A 23,347-nucleotide genomic window follows, 5' to 3' on the forward strand; every position below is an offset into this window, starting at 1 on the left:
CTTACCACTGTGCTGTCTATATTCTGGGATCAAAACTGTATACCCATTTCCGTCTTCTAAAGACAAAGCTCTGACCTCTTGAGATGGTTGTTTGCAGAGACAAACCGAACAAGCAAGAATAAAGAATCTGATACGGAAACAATCACAGCATATGTTTTATTTATTTGAGTGAACATTGAATTTATATAAAGCCAAACCCATCCTGACAAAGAAAGAAAGAAAGGGAAAAAAAAAAAACTTCCACCATAGAAATTCATCAAGTGAACAAGCGTAAAAGGTTATAGACAGCAGTCAAACACCAAAGTGCAAATAAATGATAAGTGAAGAGAAAATTTACAAAAATATTTATAGATTTTCTTCTCCTGTCAGACGACCGCACAGATGCAGATTTGTCAGTTGCTGAATCTCCGCTCTCAGAGCATTTTAAAATCAAAATGACGTCTTGATAGGAGCATCGGGAATAACTTACATGTCCTCAGTGGAGGGTGCACTACTTTGGCAAAATGATATGTCTAAACTATAATGTCACTGAACAATCATCAATCAAAATGATGCTGGCTGGCTGATATCTCCTTAATTTGATCGGTGTAACAGGGATTTTGTTTTGTTCAACATGAGACAGTGTAGTGAGGAAAAACAGATTGTGTGTTTGTATTTTGAAAACTGATAAATATTACTCTTTATGGAGGTAAAACAACAGAAAAGAGAGAAGTCAATGGATTTAAAAGGTTTGAAGATAAAACCTTAGAATGCTACACATTTCTGCATGTGCTCCACTTTTAATAGAAAACTTTTTTTTTAAAATTACAATTAAATTATTACAATTAATTATTATTATGGATCTTTATTTCCCTTTTTAAATCAGAGTGTGAAGATAACAAGGCTTGTTCAAGATTCAAACTGGTGTCAAGGCTTCTACTCAACTAAAATCACCTCGACTTAAAAGGTGCACGTTCTAGCCTTTTTGTTTTTGGAGCCTTCAGCTGAGTACACTCATCTGCAGACTAGAGTACAACAAACAGATGGTGATAATCCTATCCTGACCTAAGACCTGGACATGACAGGACAGTCTGACTATTCAAGTGCAAAGGCGTCTGCATTGACCACAAACCATTCAACACCTTCTGATGCCGTGCGCACTTTAAAGACAGGAAAAACAGAGAAATAGCATGGACCCTGGATCAAAGACTGAATGAACACAAGTAAACAGACGTCATCTGTCTGTGATCATCAGACCAAAACCAGGTCTCAGCATCGACTAGGAAAAGATCAGAAGTCATGGACCAATGGACAGAAAGCACCGGACAAAGCAAGTCAGTGGAGCTTCAGTTACGATTATACTATACTTAACTAGTTCATTCTTGAACTCTGTAATAGTTTATGTGGTTTAACAGCTGATGACACATTTTAAAACAAAGCTGGTGTGTGATTTAAGAAACTAAGGACTTGTTCAAAGTTGGAGACAAATCAGTTTAAAGTTTCTGTTAAAATGAGGCCACACAAGAGGTTCCTTCATAAATGAGATATCTTTAGTGAATCATGTTCTTACAAAATGGATTCATCTGTGACAGGATTTTTATCTCCCTGCCTGGTTTAAAGAAAAGGGAGAAGGTCAAAACTTTTGGTCAACAAACCTTGTGTCACAAATTCGAGACTCAAAGCACTTCGTAACAGTTCAAATTAAAAAACACAAAAATCAGATAAAACATGCCAGCGTGAGCAAAATATTTGAGCAGGAATGAACACAAACACCTGCTGAACTGCATTCAGGTTCGCTGAACACAGAGTCAATTAAATAGATGAATCATTCGGAAGGTCAAATTTGATCAGCGTAAAAAGCAGAAGCTGAAGATTCTTTACGACACAAACATAAACAACATATATCCAAAAAATTAGTTGAATCATGATAAACACATTAAAACGTCTTGACTTCAATTTCAGTATTGATAACTGTAAGCACACTGCGTGGACAGTAACTAAAAAAACCTACTCTATGTGGTAATGAGGCATCCTTATGAGCAGAGGAACATTATAGTAGAATAATATGATTAACAGGTGATGACATGAAGTGTAAGGCTGTAAGGGTGCAAGTGTATTAAAATATTTTTCACCAGAAAGGCAGTAATATGCCAGGACACATTCAAAACATTGCAGCCTCTGAAACGGCACAATTCAACCTTCAGATGTGCAAATACAGATAATTGTAGTTGAATTTACATTAGTACACGTAAAGGGTTTGATTTTAAGATTCTGCCGTCAGAATTTTTTGTTCTATAAAAAACTGTTTCTGCAGCTGTGATGACCTCTGATGCATTTCACCGTGTACGAGAAGCAGGCCTGTCAAGGGGAAAACCTCACCCACCAAATCCCTACAGATATTCTATTATATTCTACTGTTCATAGGTGAAATGAGATGGAAACTGGTTTACAGTCTAAAACAAGTCAAATGCTGTACAGACCAGGGAACAGCGACACTGCATACAGCAGCAGACATGCTGGTGCCAGTGCAAATTAAGCTATAAATATTTTCAATGTGCGTCAGTTATAGAATCCAGCAGGTTTGTGCTGTTTCAACCAAAGACAGACACACTTGTCTCACACCTGTCTGACGACAGAATATAAAGCTGCCAGGATGAGAAACTTCTGCGTCACAGCCTGAGAAATTAAATATCTTCAGCTATTGAAACAAATCAAAATCACTGATATAACATTTAACATAAAAAAAACAGGTTTGGTGATGCAGGTGGCTCAAAGAATGAGGTCACCTGGAAAATAGTATTTGCAAATGATTCATAGCATGTTAGGACGAGTGTTATAACATATTACTGGAATCATATTTCATTTGTCTGTAATGCAGTATTGTTGTGCGTTGTAAAACAGTGATGTCAAACACCCCGGAAATACGCTGAAAGATCTTTCTAAGCTCCAATGTGAGACACGTCATGTATTTGACACACCACTGCTTCCAATGAGTGTTCCAGTGTTAAAACAGGTCACGTGCACGCCTTTTTTCTACTACAGAATACACATGCCTACATTTTTCCACACAGAAAATTGCTCAGGAATCAACATGGGAATCGATAATTAACTGGGCCGATAGGCAGAATCCACAATGGCATAACCACTGCTTTTGTGATAAACACACTAAAACACTAAACACTAAAATAAACTGGATCAGTTTGGTGATCAAGCGACTGAACTTCTTTTGTTTGAGTGTGTTTAATTTGTTTGTTCAGGCGATGCTGAAAAGTAAAGTAACGTAAGTGGTGCAACAAATTACTTTCTACACGGAGTAAATAAGTAAAGTAATGCATTATTTAAAAAAAAAGTCATTTTAAACAATGAACCCCACGCTGATTAGGATTACTGTTAAAATATCTTTCATGGCTTCCCATAAATTATCCAAAATACAAGTTACTTAAAAAATGAATTTGGTCTGTTTTACAATGTAACCCAGTTTGGTAAAAACTAAATTTGGCATAAGGGCCCTCTTTTCATCTTCATGCCATGACTTCACCTCAAACGAGGGACGCAATAAAAATAACACAACAAGGCATCATATGTACACCTGGACATGCGTAAGATAAAATACATCCACCTCCTTGCGTGACTGACGTCTATACAGCGATTTACAATATGTACTGGATCCTAAATGAAATCATGGCAGTGAGCACCGCTCGCAGACCATTAGCTCCTAATACTGCAGCAGACTGGAGGTGAATGAAACGGAAAAAATGAATGCAAAAACGCATTTGGAGTCGATATCCTTAAAAATAACTTAAAAAAGAAAAGATTTTTGTTTTGTCTTTTGTCATGAGAGGCTTTGGTTCAGATTTTCAGATTGTTTCAAGTAAAGCTTCAGTGTTCACTCTTTAAAGATCACAGATGTTCAGAGTTGTTCCAGTAAGTCTCTGGAAATTAATAGAACAAAAACAATAAATAATGCTAAATAGACTGTTTCAGTCTTTCGCTTTAAAGTCAGAGTGGAGTTCATGTGTTGAGTGATTTTCTGGCACCTTAAAGACTCTTTGCAACACTTTCTTTTGACACCTTAATATAACAGACGAGATCACAACATATGAGTCATTTTTCATGAGCTCATCTGGAGTGCTGTTGAGGATCATTTCCTCTTTTCTGTCAGTGTGAGCTTAATGTTCTTCCTCAGTACCCTAACTACCTGTAACAGTCAGCTTCTTGTCTTTCATGCAATTCCTCGACAGTCAACTGTTAAAATTGACTCATTTTCTGAGCATGTCATGCATGCCTGGGCATTTAAAATCTCTATACATCATTCATTTAAAAAAAGTCATACTCTTCTCTTCTTTTTCTCCACAAACTGAGTGGTCATGCATGACTATATTTGACATTCGGGCAATTTGCGGGCTTATTGATAAATTTGTTTCTCATATGTTTCCAGATCAGAAGTGCCACCTCTGGTCGCCAAAGTTTACTAGACTTAACAGTGATAAAATCTTGTCTTTCTCATCGTCTCGAAGATATGAAACTAGTCTTCCAAACTCTCTGCTACAACCGAACATTTAGCTGCCTGGGGAGTGTCATGTGTGGTTGAGGGTGAGAGTAAAAGCAGCAGTCCTTTAAAACAGTACGAAAACAGAACCAGTGACAATAAATAAAACAAAAAATAAAAATCGACATAAGATTTGGATAAGCGTGATGAAATGACTGATACCGTGTTGTATCATTGGTATGGTTCTGAAGGGAGTGTGTATATATAGTGGTGCCAAAACTCCAGGTGCTGCCGTGCTCACACCCCCACTTATATGCCCGACACAGTCTGACAGACCAGTGTAGTCCCGCTTCCTGCTGGTGTTAAAATGGGAGCTTCTTCAGCTGCTCGAAGGTGATGAAGAACTGAGACGTGTGTTAGGGAAAATTTGATTATTCATATCACAGCAGAAGCTGAAACTGCTGATAGGAGCTCTGAAATATGAGCAACATGCAGGACTTATTATAATATATTACTATGAAAAAAGGATACAATGATGTTCCAAGGCCCCAGTCGCAGCCAATTAGGCCAGAATCCCTTATAGAGAGCAAAGAAGCCCTCGTTCTTCCATGTTTGCATCACTCCGTCTAGTGTTCCTTTGTACAACGGGCCTCCTGACAAAACTCGCTGGTTCATCATGCGGGTCCGGACTACGTCTACAGGATTGGAGGCCAGTGCCCCCGCCAAGCCACATGTGAAACTCGAGCTGTAAACACACCCACACATGGAACAAGATTAACAGACCTTACCAGACACATGAGTTGCAGGTCTACTGCAGTTGTTAACAGACTTACATGAAATGTGTCAAAATTGTGTCTCCCATGAGGCCGGAGCGAAGGAGGTGCTTCTTTGTTATGTCATAAACGGGAAGTTCTACCCCGACGACAATGGCTGCTCTCTGCGCTGTGGGAATGACACCCTGAGGAGAAGGAGGAAGAAAATACATCTAATTGGAACACTGTCGCTGTACAATAAGCTTGTATTACTAGCTCATAACATGTAAATAAGAGAAATTTTGAGCTGCTGAAAATTAAAAGTATTTCTTTAACTTGAAATAACTGATTTTCTGTCAACTTGTGAACAGTAGCTTTGAAGTTGACATGGCAAACTTACCAGACAGCTGCCTATCTACACATCCAGCTGTTATGGAGCAACATTAGCATTCATTCAGAGGTTGTGTGATAAATGTCCAGTAATTACTCTCTTTTAGCTTTTTTTGGTCTCTTCCATCTCCTAAGGTAAATATCTGGCTCTTCAGCTGCTAAACGCTCCACTATGTTCACCAGCCAGTCGCTAACTGTTTGCCATTTAGTGGTGAGCAGGTGGTTACAGTGGGATTTTAGAGCTAAAATTGTGGACCAGACAAAGAAAAACAGCTGTTAGGGCTGAAAGCTGAGGGAGGCTGCAGAATCAGGTGATAATTCTCTGTAGGCTCATCACTGCGAGAAACAAGCTTCACATTGTTCACATATTTATTTGACTCATTCACATAGTTAAACTCTCGTCTTACACATCATCTCAAAGATATAAACCTAGTCTTCCAAACTTTTGGTCTTCCGCTACGACCTACATTATGCAAATATTTGTCTCTGTACAAAGTAATCCAGCACTCACTCTCCACAGCCCTCTGGTGCCCTCTGTCTGGTAAATGTTGATGAAGTTGGACATCATGCTGCCTTGGAGCAGACTGCCCTGTGCCTGCATTCTGATCTGGAACAAAAAACAGGCGCACAAACAAAAGAAACAAACATTACTATATGATATATATATACACATTAATATAACATAGAATATTAAAAACTAACAATCTTCACATTTGAGTGGACATAATCAGCATCAGCACGTTCTTGATTAATGTCTTCAAACTGATAAATTACCAAGACAATCATCTGATTATTTTCTGTTGATTCACTAATCATTTCCACAGATTTCTGCTGTAAATTTACAAGCGGAATTATAATTTTGGTACAGAAAACTAGACAAGAAACAACATTTTGACCATGTGACACTGACCCTCATACATACATACATACATACATACATACATGCTCATTTACTCTGAAACAAAATAATCTAACTTTTCAATGGTCAAAACTGTATTTATGCAACTGTGATCACGCATCTGTGTCAGGGCTACCATTTAATGAATAAATAAAATAAATAAATGAACTGAGCAATGCTTTGACATATTGATGAACAGATATTTTGGTCTACGTTTTGTCCCCAGCATGAAGAATCACCTTGAGGACGTCAGTGGGGTTGGCCAGAGAGGAGGACAGGACGCCAGACACAACACCACAGAAGACGTTGATGACCATGGTCTCCTCTGTCAGGGAAGAGACAACAAATTATATTAATGGACTCACACAACCAAAAGCACACTAACTCAATTCCATTAAGATTAGCCTTTAGTTTACTATTTAAAAGACGTCTAGAGAGATGATGTGTTATTTCTACAGATCATAAAATTATCATGCATGGTTCTGCTTTAAGAGAAGATTTTCTGTCATTTTCAATACACTAGGTCATTTTGTTTGGGACTAAACATTAGTGTGATGATTTACAGCACTCCTGTTATTCTCTAAGGGATACTTTGGATTTATTGAAGTGGAGTTGTATGATATACTTATTCATAGAGTGTTACCTACAACAGAGAGCAGTCGGCACGCCCTCAGTTTGGAGAAGCAGAGCATAAGCTGCTGAAGAAGCTAAAGGATGCGCGACTGTGGATGGGTGCCAACATATTTTGGCACCTAAAAAAATCATTATCAGTTCAAGCATACATTATATTGGGAATATTTTCACTGCTTTACTTCATGGTCACATCCTTTTCTGACAGAAAACTGAACCCTTATACCGTGCTTTGCAAAGCCACCAGACTCCTTTCACAAAAGACAGTCATTTTACTTTGCAGAACAAAAGAATTGCTCGTCTAGCGCAGTTATAACACAGCAGCGACTCCTGTATTCTGCGAGGTAAAATGAAAGTTATTGTTAATGAAGTCTGGTGGCTTTCAAGAGAGCACAAACACTTCAGCTTCCCTTTGAAAAGGGCCGTCTGACAGAAAGGTAAAGGTAAAGAAAATATTCTAAATGAACTGATGATGTCAGTTGTTTTCGCTCTTTTACAGTTCTTATTTGTCCTGTGTTTTAGTCATCTTATTTAAAAACAGCCGCTTTCATCAAATGTTTTATCATGTCAGCTATGCGCTTTCTGGATAATTTTTTATTTGGAATATTATTATTTAAAAGACACAGATTAAGTGTGTTGAAAATGACACTTTAAGACAGAACTTCTGTGATTTCTCTGAGTGTAAGGTGCAACAAGAAAGTCAGAAAGCAGTCTGATAGACAAGCAGTTATTTTTTAGGGATTGTGGTCTACTACTTAGAGCTCCCTGCAAGTATGCAGGATTTAAGTCACAAAGAGTTTTGTGAAAAAAGAAGTCATTGTGTTATGTTATCTGAATGTTCATATTTGCTCTAACCTACTTGGAACACCACATGGGTGGAGTTAATGGATATCAACATAAGACGTTGACCACAAAGCTAGGCTTTATTGACCTTCAAACAATCTCCTGATGTTTCAAACTCCACCTGGCTGGCACTCCAAGCAGATCAATGCTGGGAATAATTTGAAATAGCTGTTTGAGAGTCTGAACGCTTCAAATAAACAGTAACAAAAGTTAGTAATTAGCCAACTCGACAGAGTTTGTCAGTGTTAGCGAGTGGTGGATTGTATTAGTAGTAACCCAGTGTGGTCACAGAAGAAGAAGGAGGAGACAAAATAATAATGGATTGAGTTTAGAACAATAGTTACAGTGATCCTTGATCAATCTGACCAACAGTTAGTGTGGCAGTCCTCGCACCGCTCGTTTTTTGGACAAGGGAACGGGGCGTTCGATCCCACCACAACCACAGGGAAAACCCAAGCCTGCATCAAAACAAGCATTCAAAACACAGTGGCACCATCGTGGAGAGGGCATGCAGAGTGGACAGGCAGATAATCAACAGAGGAAAAATAAATAAAAAGAGCGCTTTTATTTTGACAAAACATGAAAAAGGTCAAACAAAAAGTCATCATCCCAAAATTAGTTTCCTGTCTTGCTCTTTTTCCTTTAGCGCTCCCTATAACTACTTATCAGAATTGATCTTTTGAGTACACTTAATGCACAAGACATGCCCTGGTTCATTTAGTCAACCCGTAAACAAACGGAAATATCAAACTGTCAATGTATTGTTTTAGGGGCAGGTTATGCGCCTCGGTGTGTTTGAAACATGAGTTAACCTCCGTGTTGGTACCTGGGAAAGAATCCTTTTAAATGATCGTGGAGCACGAGTGTGTGGGATGCAGGTTAGCTAATGTGACCACGCTGCAGAGAAACACAAAAAGCTGTAACAGGGACAGACAACTAAATATATTCATATTTTTTTCCCCAAAACTCCAGAGCCAAGCGAAGAAAGACACAAAAGGGTAGAAAGCTGGTTCGTTAAGTGAATAAAGATGACAAGATATTATTTGTGATTTCTCCCCCAAGGACAGGCTATCAGGCCAAAAAATTGCTTTTAATAGCAACGTAAATCTATCCTCATCTTTAAGAATTGAAATCTAGACAAATAACTTAACTTTAGGTTGAGAAAACTCTGAGGAACAGTCTGCAAGGACAGCACTTAGGGGCTTGTATGAAGACTTCAATAAGTGAGCCTCCTGTGGCAAAATTTCTATAAGTTTCAAAAGGTTTTAAGAAGTACAGAGTACAACTCTTTCATTCCCTTCAATCACTCAGTTCTGTTCTTCAACCGTGCTGTACTCTGTTATTAATATCATCTATCTGACAGACACTAATTGTCCATTAATTATGGAGAAGAGAGAGGTTAGGAAGAGAAATACACAAAGTGGAGGAAAGAGAACAAAGGAAAAGGACTTTGCTTTTATCCGGCACTACCCCCTCAGTCAACGGGAAAAGATGAATGACGAATTAAAAAAAACACAGATGGTGAGGGAATAGAGGAAGAGATGGAGTCACAAACTTCCTGGGAGTTTCACCAACATGCTGGCGCCGGCAAATCGCTGATAAATGTAGCGCAAACCCATTTGGCTGATAACCGAAGTCTGTGTTTCTCTTCAGGGACAATGAAGTGAACATCAGAGCTCCTGGCAGCAGAAACTGATCCACTTTCATGTTTTTAGGACTCTTCTCTCTGTTGCTGAGCCTGCTCTTACTGTTTTTCTTTCACCCATTACTGTGTTTGCTGTGAGGTTTCCCTGCTTCCTCTTCCTCCTGATAGCTGAAGTGGATGATTTACAGAAGAGCAACTAACAAATCTTTGCCAATTCTATAGCTATTATTCATGGAAACAAAACACCACACAGTAATTTAGGGCTGCAACTAACCATTATTTTCATTCTTAATTAATCATTTTATGGATTAATCATTTTGTCAATGTGTTGGCCCAGAGCGGCTGCTACAAATTTCTTGTTTTGTCTGCCAATTATACTTGTAGGTCAGATTCTTTATTGATTTCTTTATCGATTCCTGATCTGATATGACCTTACTGATTCTGTGTGTGGGGAAAAAGGCGGCCTACACATGTTTGCAAAAGTGCAACTGTTTAACCGACCGTTCATTTGGAACCAGTTAGCCTTTGAGCTAGCTATACCAACAGTCTGTCAACATCATATACGAATGGAATGAGATAATATTTGTTCATCATTTTCATTTAGATTTTCTTAGTCAAAGAAAAAAATCCAATTCAACCTGCATGGCTAATATTATAATAATATAATAGGATATTTACTCTCGGTAACGGACGTGCTGCTGGGTTGGGAAGCAATGGTACTTACGCAAAGCATTAAGCTCATGTTTGGAGAATAACGTTTCAGCATATTGCTGGTATTTCCAACCTTACTCGAAATGATCACCTCTCCCCCATGGCTCCTTCTTGTTGTAAATTTCTATCTATGTCTATGCATGAGTTTGCAGTTTTGCAATGCACAGCTGTCAGAAAACCATGCCAGGATCAATAAAAGGAATTGATATGCTCTGACGCATACGATTCCGATAAATGAGACAGACACTGCTTCTCGATCTTCACCCCTAGTTTTGTCCAAAAGCGAGAAATGTTCAATTTGAAACGATATATGGCATCGAAAAACAGGAAATTGTAACATTTGCGCAGCTGAAACTGGAGAATATTTAGTCATTTCTGGACTCCCAAAGGCTACGTTTGCACACATTTCAGTTAGGCTCAAAGCTTTTAGGGTCTGATAACAACCATGTTGGCTGTTTCCAGATGAACTTCACACTGTATAGACACGAGATCTGTGTGCGATAGTGTGAATGTAGCACATCACACTCTCTCATTCTCCCCTCCACGCCTCCCCTCTTTCCTCTCCATCTCTTCCTTCCGTCCTGGAAACCCTTTGCCTCATATTTAGCTTGCAAATTAGTGCCGGCGAGTTACCACCCTCACGCTTCCAGGTGGGTAAATACAGGTTGTCACAACACATTCAACCTTTTTTTTTTTTAGCGGGCATATGGAGTGCACAGCCACAGTACTGGTGCTGTGTAAAGTATCAGTGGACCAATATTTAACGGCTTTATGCATTTAACGCACATTATTTAACATACCAATTCCGATTTTGATAGATCACAGACAGACTAAACTACTATTAGCTAATGTGACTACCATTTGATTCCCAAATGTTGCAATGTCTGTTGCAACTGAGTTTAATTTTATTGCCATTTGCAGCAAATTCTAGGACTATACTTAACTCCTTTTCATCCATGTCTGCATGTAAACAGAAGCAACCTGCCACCAAAACACCCAACATACATGTCAAGTGTCCCAGCATAAACAAAAATCATAGAAGGCCTACAAGGGGACTGAGCTGTTTGAAGTATGAAAGATGTTTTTTGTCCAAACAGAAAGAAAGTGACTGAGAGAAACCCAGAATGAGAAGAAGCAGAATAAAGAATATGAGCAGGGTCCGAAATAATTCAAATTTTCCTTTGTTAAATGTAAGATAGAAACACACAAAGTAAAATTGGTTTTAAATAGATTTTTTTTTTTAACCCTGGGAATGTATATAATCATCTAAACTGTCATGTCGATGCTATGATGCATTTTTACAATTATTTTTCATTTGCACGTACATTCGGGGCTCAACAATAAAGATTGCCCACACTGAATTAAATATGTTGTTTTTTTCCGGAGCTGATGTAGCTATGGACTGAGCCATCTTGGTTCCTTCTCGTCTTTTACCCATCAGGCATTTGTAAGAAAATGGTGGCGGGTAATGACAAAGAGTTGTACCACAAGCGAGCAATTCAACTATCCTGGAAAAAGTAGAAGTTTAGTGCTGTTAGAGAATTTGGGCTAAACACCAACAATGTACATATTGTGCAGTTTGACACGGGTTCATGAGCAAGGCAAATAAAACAGGGTTGTTTCTGTCATGTCTTTGTGGCAATTTAATTGAATAACCACGAATAAATAAAACAATTTGTACAGGGGCAAGTAAAAACTGAATTTGAGCAAATGAAACAAAAGTCTGAATCCTGATATTACAGCTCAGACCTGAATTTCATTCACTGGTATCTTTTGGAATCTCATGAAGTCAGCCAATTAATTATATATAATTATGTAGAATTAAAAAGGTGCTAAATACTAGTGTAGACTGTATTTGACACCTTTTAGGGAAGTGAGTGAAAATATTCTCATATTCTTACTATACTTCACTATGCTAAAATAATAATAAAATAAAAAAAATACAACAAGGACTTTTAAATAGTCTCTACTGATGAGGACTGGCTATTTATGGCTATGTAGATATTCTTACTGGCTGAGTCCCCTTGAAATTCTCTTTACAATTATTTGGTGGTATATTTTGGAGCTATGGCTTGCAATGGACCGTCCTATTATTTACTTCCTTCTGTTTGACCCAAGGCAGTGGAAACACTACTGCTGAAATCAAAAGACGTTTTCTGTAGTAAGTTTAAGAAAATGACTCGCCCACGGGGCTTTTAGTTGAGTCAAGGCCATCATCAATGCCTATAGACTCAACATAGTTTTCAGGACATTACATCATTCTGAAACCAGTCTGATACACCATGCAAATATATATACAATTTCAATATACCTCTTTATTCTTTATTCAAACTACTTCCCCATAGCTCTTTTTTTTTTCCAGTCAAAAAAGGATTAGATGAAAAGGTTTATAGAGAGAGGTTAACAGAAAGGTAGAGGACAGGAGAATCAGAGGAAGACATAGTTCACACTCACCATCTGGATGACTGACAAACAGCCTCTTCAGAGAGTTGTACGTTCCTATCTTGATTGTCCCGTAAGAAGCTTGTCTTAACAGGGCAGGAGAAATCCTGAGAGGAGAAGTGAAATATGTTTATTAACCTTTTATCCTAGGAGTGAACTGAAGGCAGGCGCAAAAAAGAAGAAGCTCTGATCTGTTCCTGTCCTCATAAAGGTGCATGTGGCGTAGGATGCACACTTCAGTCATACTGAGGAGTGTGAATTTAAAAACTCGGCTTATTGTCTATCAAAAGATGAATGTTTGATAACTGATGAATCACACTCACAGCTTTAAAAGCCAAAGAGAAGCTTCTTTAAAAATGGAACACATTGTCCCGCTGGGCTTCTTTCAAATCCGTGGTTGGATTCAGCAATATCATGGTTCAACCACCCACAAAGTGAAACATCTCTGGGAGCAAAGCATATTGCTGCATATTGTAATGAACACATGCTGCTTCCATCAGCATGGAGTGCATTGCAAACGTGCTGCAAGAAGAACTAACGAGATTTACTTAACAGAATTGGCAAATTGAATAGTAAGCTGAGAAACTACAAAGTAAATTATAAGGCAAGTCATTTATAGATTGACACACAAATCCTGGATTGGTTGGAATAACAAGTTAGTGATGTGTAACTTGGTCCGAACCACTTGTTCTCATTTACAGACCCCGGGCTGTGTATTTTATTTTCAGTGCACACACAGAGCAAAAAGGTAGTAGGCCATGCAAAGACATTCCCTGTATTGGATTAGAATAATAATAAAAAAAGGTTAATAGTTCAGTAAATATAGCAATAATTAATCTCCACAAGTGTTTGACTAATTGCCAAATATTTTTGCTGCCCTCGACTATCACACACTGCCTCTATTGATCTACTGTAACATTCACTTGATCTGATCTGAAAATTAGCTGTGGTGGCCTAATTGTGGGAATATAAATAAATTTTAAAAAAGTCACGTACCCAGAGTAGAGTGCCCGGATGCCTTCCTCCTTGCCGATCCTGAAGAGAGCATGGAACATGCCTCTGTAGCGCACCTCTGTGTACTGGGACTGACCCTGGACCTGTAGCCGGGTCTTCGTCAGGTCAACGGGAAATGTCCCTGGGGATTAAAAGTATAACAGTAATCATAAGAAGAATGATAGTAATTAAGATTAACTGAAAAATTAAGGTAGAGAGTTAAAGAAATATTAGAGTTGACAACGAATGGGCATTGAGGATATTTTGCAGGTATAACAAAACACATTGGCTCACAGAATACTGATAAACTATCTGAGTCACAGAGTACGAGAAGAATTTTAACCATTTATCTGATTTGCAACTCCTATCCAAGTACCTGAAATGACGGATTTCCTTTTGTACAAGAATAATATAACAATATGACAGAAAGTAATGCCAATATTTAAAAAATTAACTAGTAAAATGTTTAACCTCGGCTTAGGTCTTTGATTCTATAAATTTTTATCATCTAATATAATTGACTCAAATGTAATGAGGTGGTAACTGTCAGGTTGATTATATGAAACTCACAGACTAATGTGTGTTGTGTAAATTACTGAATTCCAAATGTATGAATTTTTGCAATCTGTAGTTTCAGGACAATGCATATAACGTGCACCAAAGAGCCTTGTTTTGTGTTTTCATTCAGCTAGATGCGTCTTTGAAGCCAGCGTCACCTCTCATATCTTATCATTACATTTGAGTCACAGAGGCTTACACAGATTTTTAGGCTGAGTTTCCTGAATTGCGACTTTTATTTGGGTACCAAAAATGACTGATTTCCAAATGTAATGAGCTTCTAGCTGTCAGGTTGATGTCCAAATTTTACATTTTGGATTTTGTTGCCTCAACAACTGAAGAACTCATTACCAGCCTCTTCGGATTAGCTGTGCTATTTTAGTGGAAGATGACCGTACCTAATATCACAGCAACAGCATATCTTGGCAAACTACAGAGTCAGTTAAAAAAAACTACAAAATAAAACCTACAGGAAAGTCATTTACCTGACACACAAATCCTGACCGTATTGTTTGGAATAACAAGTTTGTGTCGTGTGACTTGATTCAAGCCATTTCTTTCCCCTCTCATTTACAGAGCGATGGCTGAGCATATATTTTTATTTTTAGCACATACACAGATCAGAAAGCTAGCGGGCAGTGAGGAAATATACCCTGGATTGGATTACAATCACCTTTAATGGATAGAAAACTACCCCTGAAAACAACCTCAGTGATGGCACCCATGTTATTATAAGTTTATTTTATGTAGATCTATCAAAAAAGGCAATAGTTCAGTAATCTCTGTTAAATGTGCCCTCAGCTATCACACTAACTCGCTGTGCTCCAAACTAACATTCACTTGGCCTGATCTTGATCATAAATATTAAATTATATATATATATATAAAAATGTGTGTTTATCATCAAATAAAATGTATTTAAATGTCTGTTATGAACACGTGTGCATCTGCAGTTGCAGGACAGTGCATATAAATGGCTTTGTTTCTTGTTTTCATTCAGCTGGATGCATCGTTCCCTGTTTGAAGCCAGCCTTACCATGGCCGAGCAGGTGCAGTAACTGAATTTTCCTGTATGATTGCATATTCGTGGTGTTACCTGCATAAAATATGACTGCCAGAGAAATACAGAGCATGTAACCCAACAGTATACATAACATTTAAGGGTCTGCATGCCGTGGATCACGTAGGACTTACCGAATTCTGCGACAATCGAGGCCATCCCTCCGTAGATGAACGGCTTCCAGTTCAAGCTGGCCATCTCCACGGCGGCGGCGGCTGCTTCCACCTGCTGCAGCCCCGCTAAAAACAACAGCAGGCCCCCAATGCAGAGGTCAACACAGTGCTGCAGCCTCAGACAATACAACATGTCGATGAACATTGAGATCCAGTGATGCTACAGTTCAAGGAGGCTCCTCAGCATCAGCATCCCAGCGTACTGCGCCGGAAAGAGACGCCCGCCTGTGTCTAACACCGCGGAGAGAGAGAGAGAGCCGACATAATTTGTTGCGGGGTTTACTATTGGCTGCGAGTTCAGTCACTCAAACATTTGCAGCGATTCTATTGGCTGGCGTCGAGGAGGAGGAGGAGGAGGGCAAAACCATAAATGACAGCTTGGTGACAGCGGCGGTGTCACGAGAATTAAATGAAGTTATTTATGAGCGTTAACGCCATCACGGCATCTGATTTGAAAGAGACACCGTTACATTGACGACACTTGAGCCGCTCCTCTTGTTTGTTTTGTGCAGTTTTATAAGCGGGAATCATGCATTTGAATCTCCTTCATTCACACAGATGGGCCGCCCCAACTGTTTCTAACGGTTAGCTCGTAGCGGACTGCGCTGCTAGGCTAACGGCTAGTCGGCTAACACTTGTGGAAATTAACGTTATCCAGGTTTTAACAGTCAGCAAGTAGTTACCGTTAACACTCAGCCGAAATGTCACGTACCTGTGGCGTCGATTTAAAACCCTCGACCTGCTATTTCACTTGGTTTTCCATGACTTGTTGCATACACACGGCTTGACTTTAATAAAGTGCAAGCGGAAAACTTCTCGCCCGCTGTTAGCTTCCCATTTCAGCTAATGTCAAATACACCAGCTCTGCTGCTTCTTCTTCTGCTTCTTCAACGTCTGTCGGCAGCTAACACCCTCAGTGTTACAATACCGCCACCTGCTGGCCTTAGTTAAATACTACAGATTTGTCCCATTAATCCTTGTCCTGCACACACACACACACTCTCTGTCTTTCTCATTGACATATTGCAAAATGAATAGGAAATATAGCCATTGACATTTAGATTAGAAATAATGATTTTTAATTAAAAAAAAAATTATTTCCTTCATTTTTTTCCATTTGCAACAATTGCAGCGTTGCAGACCTTTGTCATTCTACTTAAGTAAAATAATCTGAATCTGAGATTACCACCAATGCTTTCTGAAGCACCTACTACAAATTAGACTGGCTTGAAAGGATTATTTTTATAGACAAAAAAATTGCTTTTCTTTTGAAAACATGGAATTTTCTAAGCAACCCCAAACTTTTGAACGGTATAGTCTATGTTCTTAAAATTATTCTGAATTAATATAGATGTTATCTTCTTCTTCTTTTTTTTAAATAACAGCTTGTTTGGATTTGTTTAGTATCTTATCACACAGAATGCCAATATGCAAAAGCAGAAACCCACATTAATTTGACCTCTTGTTTTATTATGCATGTTATTTTTTCAAATATTAAGTCCTGCCAACGAGTAGAAACGGAGTCACTACTATTTGTGTACAATTCATTACATACAAAATGCATACTAAAGTGTGTCTGCACCTTTCAGCTCTGTGGATAGAAGCTTCGACTACAGCATGTATTATCTGTTATAGGATTTTTCAATCCATCTGTAAAAACCCGTACAAAGTATTTCTTGCCTTAAGATGGTGGAATAATGACACATAGGCTTTTTTAATTACATTTTACATTTCTCCTTTATTTTGTTCTATTGGAATGAATATCAGAGTATTTTTTATTTTATTTCATTTATTCAAACATCTTGACTAAAAACACCTTCTTTTTTGTTTTTTCCATAACCTCCAGATTGGAGGGACTAATACTGGAGGGCCTCATTCACTCAGTTCATAAAAAAATGTGAAAAAGTCATGACAGCCATAGCCATGCTCTCAAGTACATGATATTTTTCAGCAGCAGATGATATTAAAGCCCATTCTCATAACTTGTTGCTTTAACAAACAAATCACAATTACATTTTTTTCTGTGTGATATCATTCTCTAACTTCATATTGTAGCACATATTTCTTTGCATTTATGAATCAATCTTTACTCATTCACCTTAACCTTTCTCTATTTATCAAACACAATTTCTAATTCAGACCAGCAGCTTCTTTAACCTTCAGGTGACCTCTATTTTGATATGAGTAAACATGATGATTTTCCCTGTTCAGTCCATCTTTTCTGACACAAACACAATAAATGCAAGACTAACTGAGAGCTCAACGACAACAAGACACTTTGCTGTTGGATTGTTTAATTGTAGCTTTCATTGCTGGGAGCACCACAAACTAAAATCCATTCACCTCCTTTGTACTGGTTGGTTGCATATTGTGGTGGCAATTGTTTCCCCCTCCAGTGGGCACGGTTTTCAGAGAATGAAGCGCTGCACTGTGTTTCAAAGAGAAATATGACCCCTGAAATTCTCCATATGATGCAACTGTGAACTATAGTTTCATTATTTTTTATCTGATTCTAATGGTTCCTCTTTCCCTGTCATGGACTTGGACTGTTGCAAACCATTGTACTCAACCTTCAACATGGAAAGTAGCAATGGGAGATGTCATTCAAGTAGTAATCCTACTTGGAAACTCTGGCCTGGTCCGCCAACATAAACACACCTGGCGTCTCAGCAATACAGAGGTAAACACATGCAGTGTAAGCAGAATGATGTTTTACCATCTTTGTAGTTAATTTGTGCTTGATTGACGTCTTTGCAAGCCTGCTGTACTAGCCTTGTCTTTAAAATATGCTAAATAGATGTTCTTTTCAGTTCATAAACCTGCCATACAAACATCAGGCATCCATTTTTTCCCAAGCAGATGCAGCATTATACCCTTAGATGTCTGTCACCTTCACATGGAGGTAAAAACACATGCTGAGTTATGTACAACTGTACCAGGTCTTCACAGGTATTCTTATTTACTATTACTTCCAATAGTGACCAAGCTGAGTTCAATTTATACTCATATAATTGAGTATAGGTAGAGCCTGCCTGTATTGCTGTAGGTCTCAAGTCCAAGAGAATTTGTTATCAGCACTGATTACCTGGCTTTTTAGGGGAAATAGCTGGTACTCTTTTCACTCACTGCTGCCAGTACTCTGTTTTTATTTGGTTCTGTTTGGGACAATCTAATTTTGAATTAGATCTGATTGTCATCAGGTCCCTTTTGGACCCAGTCTCCTTCCAGATCTTTTTTGCTTGAGAATGAATGAATGCATGTTACGTCTCCCAAATTTTGGACCTGTGAAGATTTCTAACATGTTTGTTTCAAGCTTCAGTCTGAACAGTGCTCACACCACAGGTGCTAGGTGCTGCTGTCAGCTAGAATGCAGCCCTGCTGAAAACCTTTCGGCTTCCCCCGATGAAGGGATGAAGGTTTATACCTTCATTGCAACAAAACTGCCAACGTGTGTGTTCGGGGGCCTCAACCAGCGACCTTCTGGCTATGAGCCAGATTCTTGAAGCTTCATTCTCTAGAATCTCACATTGAACCCTTAAAGGCAATTGTCTTTCTCACCTCACTCACATCTCACACAGCATATACGCCCATGTTACACTAAATCAATAAAAAAACAATCATTTTCAGATATGCCTCGCCTCGAGAATTGCAGTGATAAACACAGCAGGGCAGTTGTGGAGTGACACCACTCCTCTTCCTCTGTTTCGTCTTCTTCTTTTTAATTGCCAATGCAGTATTGGAGGGCATGCTTGACAACAGCCACGGTGGCCACAGTGGCAGGACAGGTCCATATGATCTTATTGGTTTAAACACAGGAAGCACTGTGGATCAGAGAGTGGTGCGCAGCATTCTAATGACACGCTGGTAAAGCTGCTGGATGACTGGCACCAGACCCCTAAGGGAAAAGGAAGCAGTTACTGAAAGTGAGGAATAAGCAAAGAAATGGATAGAAAGAGAAGAGGTGGTGAAGTGGGAATTAAAAGTAGAATTGAAGGAAAGCGGAGCAGAGAGTGAAAGTGAAGAATACTGAAGAAAGGGCCAAAAGAGCAAAAGCCATATGAGTGAGCAAACATGCACAACACAGGGGTCCTAGCAGTTAAACTCCTGAATGGAAAAACATGTTTGATAAGACTATATCTACTGTCTAAGCGGTCCATTATGTATAAAATCATGCTTACCTACAATTGTTTGTCGCTACCCGGCATGCCCAAACCATAGAAGAAGAGCACAGATTGAGTCTTACCTCTGCCTTTTCTATTCTACTTCCGCAGGCAAAAGGTCATGGGTTGGCAATGCCAGTTCAAATATTTAAGATGTTCATATATCATATATCATATATCACAGATTAAGATTGAAACAAACCAAAAAAAAAAAACACTGTCTAAGGTCCAGGTTACAGGTTAAGACAAGTCAGGTTGGGGATTTTCGTTGCATCTCCACAGAGGCCCAAGTCATGGCCTCCATGGCTGTGAAATGAAGCCAACACTGATATATCCAAATATCTTGTAATCAGGTTATCTGAATATGATGGTTATTTCTCCATATCCATTCAACATCAGCAAGATTTGAGATCTGTACATATACAACTTTTATTAGAGCATGTGGAGCAACATGGAGGGGTACGCAAAAAAAAACAAAAAACACCTAAATCTGATTTGGCTCTAACTCTGCTACATCTAAAATGTCATTCCCTGTATCAAAACCATTTTTGACACACAGACTTACCGAGATCCGGCAGAGAAGCAGTGGTTGCGGTTTGGGTGGAGGCAGAAGAGCGAGGTAAAGCAGTAAACGCAGCACAACAACATGGACAGCAGCCGTTTCTTTAAAGACATCTTCAGCCTGACAAAAACACAAATGTAATCAAATCATGTTCACAATGTCTGCAACAGACCACGAAAAGGCACACGGATTACAAACTAGGAATCAATAAGAACCTTTCTTTAACTCTTATCTTTCAGGTCTGGCATTTTCCTCAAAGATTTTTGCCTAAACGTAACAACATTTCTTCAACCTTTCCTCTTCTATGAGAAACAAATATTACAAATATGTTCTCTCTACTGACTGTTAAAAGATTTTAAAGACAGCAAAGCAGGCCAGATTTAAAATAAAGATGGACTGAGGGTGTCCAGGAAGAATCCTGAAGGAGTTTATTTTTCCTCAGAAAAGCTCCAAACACAACAACAGAGCACAGTTTGTCCAGCAGTCTACTGATAACAATAAGGCTGATGTTGATTTATGTTTTTAGGGAAGCTATTAACATTTCATTAACAAGGAAGTATGCTGTTGTGTTTTCACATCTTACTTATATTAAATCAGATCCCATCACAAGTCTTATACTTAATTAAAATGTCTGTCATACTCTGACAGAAACAGAGACATGAGATTTGTAACATCATGAGGTAAAAGTATAATATAATTGTCACTAATTGGGCACAACCACAGACCTCAGATTTGGCACTAACTCTGCTGCAGGTCACATTGATTGTGTTATAATAATGGGAAGCAAAAGTTAAATCCCTGCTCCCATTCAATGCCACACATCACACTGAAAACATCACTCACATAACACCATCATCACCTTAATAGTCCGTCCGGTCTAGATAAACTCTTTCTTGACCCGATCTTCCAAAACTAGAAAACTCCTCGCTTTGCGTTGGCGAAAAAACACTCAGCAGCTCCTTCAAAACAGATCCCAGGCCCAGGTGGACTTAAAACAATCCGTCAGAGTGGTTAGAGGACAGCGTTGGCAGAGTTGTAAACAGGATCCTGGCTCCCTGGGTGATGCTGGGCACTGGGCACAATTACTGCTGACCCACGCTTTGTTTTGAAAAGTCCTGAAACGTCTAGCAGGGGTGAATAACATTCCTACATTGTGTGTCTGCTGGAGCTATTTTGGCTTGTCGAAAAAGAGTGAGGGGGGCGGGAAGGGGTTATAAAAAAAGAGGATCTTTCCTCTCAGGCTGCTGTGGACTTGTATTGAACCTGGTGAAACTGTGCTGCTCTGGTGGCTGGGATTGTAGTGTTGAGGACATGTGATGAATGGGAGCATTCAGGCTTGGGCTAACACATCCAGCTTTATTTCTGTGTGGCAAATGTTCTACCAAGGTCCAGCCATGTTTAACTGGTGATGTAGTGGCTGATTTAATGATAGCTTATGTTTTGCTGTGCACATTTTCCAAGTCTAACAAGACTAATACAATTATCTACAGTTATATAGCAGCATAGTGAGGCTGCACTGACAGTCTTCCCACTAAATTTAGCTTATCAGAAAGACACAATTCAATGCAGCTTCAATGCCATCTTACTTATATTGCATTGTGATGACAACAAATGTTTTGCCATGAATTTAGTAATGGATTCTAAACATTAGCATTTCATACCAGACTCTGATAATGCAGCATTGTGTTATTGTACATCTACAGACTTAAAAAATAAATAAATAGCATATATGTTTTGCGATGTGAGTGATATCTGTACCAATACAAAATGTTCTCTTGTATTCATTTTCATTGTTGGCAGACAAATAATTCAAAAAGTTTGGCAAAATGATTAATACTTGTATTGTTACTTGATAGTATTGAAACTTCTCCAGTCAGATTTCATTATTTTTGTTCCCAGATCTTGAAAACATTTTTTATATAGTCAATCAAGTGTTCTTTGATTTAATGCAACATGTGACTGGCCCATAACCACAGCAACAGCCAGCAGCTACATACAATCTGTGGTGGTGAAATTGCGTATGGTGTATATAGATAAACCACACAACAACACAGGAAAACCTGTTTCCTTTTCATAAAAACCATTCATTTTCAGGACAGTTTTAACCCTCATCCTTAAGACTCTGACACAAAATTCTCTTGAACACAAGAAACCAAAAAAATTTCTGGCACACACGGGGATGTGTCCAGTCACTTGCTTTTCTTGTAGTATTTTTCTCACAGTCTGTAGCTGCTTCTCACTGGTTTAGGAAGCTGCTGTGATGCCAGGTGATGTTCTGAGTGTGTGCAGCGAGAATGCATCATTAGCCAGATCTATTTGTGTGTGAATCTTAGTGGAAAATGGTCTCTCCATGCCAGATGTCTCTCCTGGGGGACTCTGAGCCCAGAGTAAGACAGCAGCCAGCCGGGTTAGAGTTTAACTAAGTCCATTCAGCTCTGGACAGCACACAGATGGTTGTAGCTGCTTCTGTTTTATATTACTGGATGTGATACTGTTTTTAACACTGTCACTAATAATGAGCAATGCAGTTTTACATTATGGCTCCATAAAGGATCTGAATACACTCAATTTATCTCTGCTCCATGTTCCTGTACGTTATTGAACTGGACATTTATCTATATTAAAGCTGCAACATGCAGAGCACACAGCTAAGTGCACAAGATGCTGTCACAGTTAAGTACAATATAATCTGTTTTATATGCCCTGGAGGACCAAACCTTAAAAAATGGATTATAAATAGGATGAAAAAATAGTGCATAAAGTGCATAAAAATAAGTGCAATTCATTAATTCCACATGATTAGTTTTATTTAATTTCATTTCTGGATTTATGCTTCATCTGTGGAATAATTTTCCCTCCCGTATGGTGCAATTTAGATGTAAATAAAGATGTGGTTTGGTGTTTTTTTTTGTTTAGTGTTTTTCCATTTGGATAGAAATGTACATTATAAAGCCTTAAATGATGCATTTCTACTTGTTTTCATATTAATTCTTGCAGCTAGATGACACCTGCTTCTGCACTGTAACAGGCAGCAACTCTGTTAGATAGACAGACATGGAATA

General features: G+C 38.7%; 1 protein-coding gene across 1 annotated transcript; it reads right to left on the reverse strand.

Annotated features, from left to right (window-relative positions):
* Positions 1–1,419: 1,419 nt before the first annotated feature.
* On the reverse strand, positions 1,420–16,447 carry slc25a14 (solute carrier family 25 member 14). The gene is made up of 9 exons (XM_010737441.3): positions 16,276–16,447; positions 15,525–15,629; positions 13,776–13,914; positions 12,792–12,886; positions 6,748–6,833; positions 6,122–6,217; positions 5,302–5,426; positions 5,000–5,213; positions 1,420–4,872 (listed from the first exon to the last, which is right to left on the reverse strand). Exons 2-9 carry the CDS (start codon positions 15,586–15,588, stop codon positions 4,831–4,833), a joined length of 861 nt encoding a protein of 286 aa, XP_010735743.1. The 5' UTR covers positions 15,589–15,629; positions 16,276–16,447; the 3' UTR covers positions 1,420–4,830.
* Positions 16,448–23,347: the final 6,900 nt, after the last annotated feature.

The sequence above is a fragment of the Larimichthys crocea genome, chromosome III (assembly GCF_000972845.2).
Source record: "Larimichthys crocea isolate SSNF chromosome III, L_crocea_2.0, whole genome shotgun sequence".
NCBI lineage: Eukaryota > Metazoa > Chordata > Actinopteri > Sciaenidae > Larimichthys > Larimichthys crocea.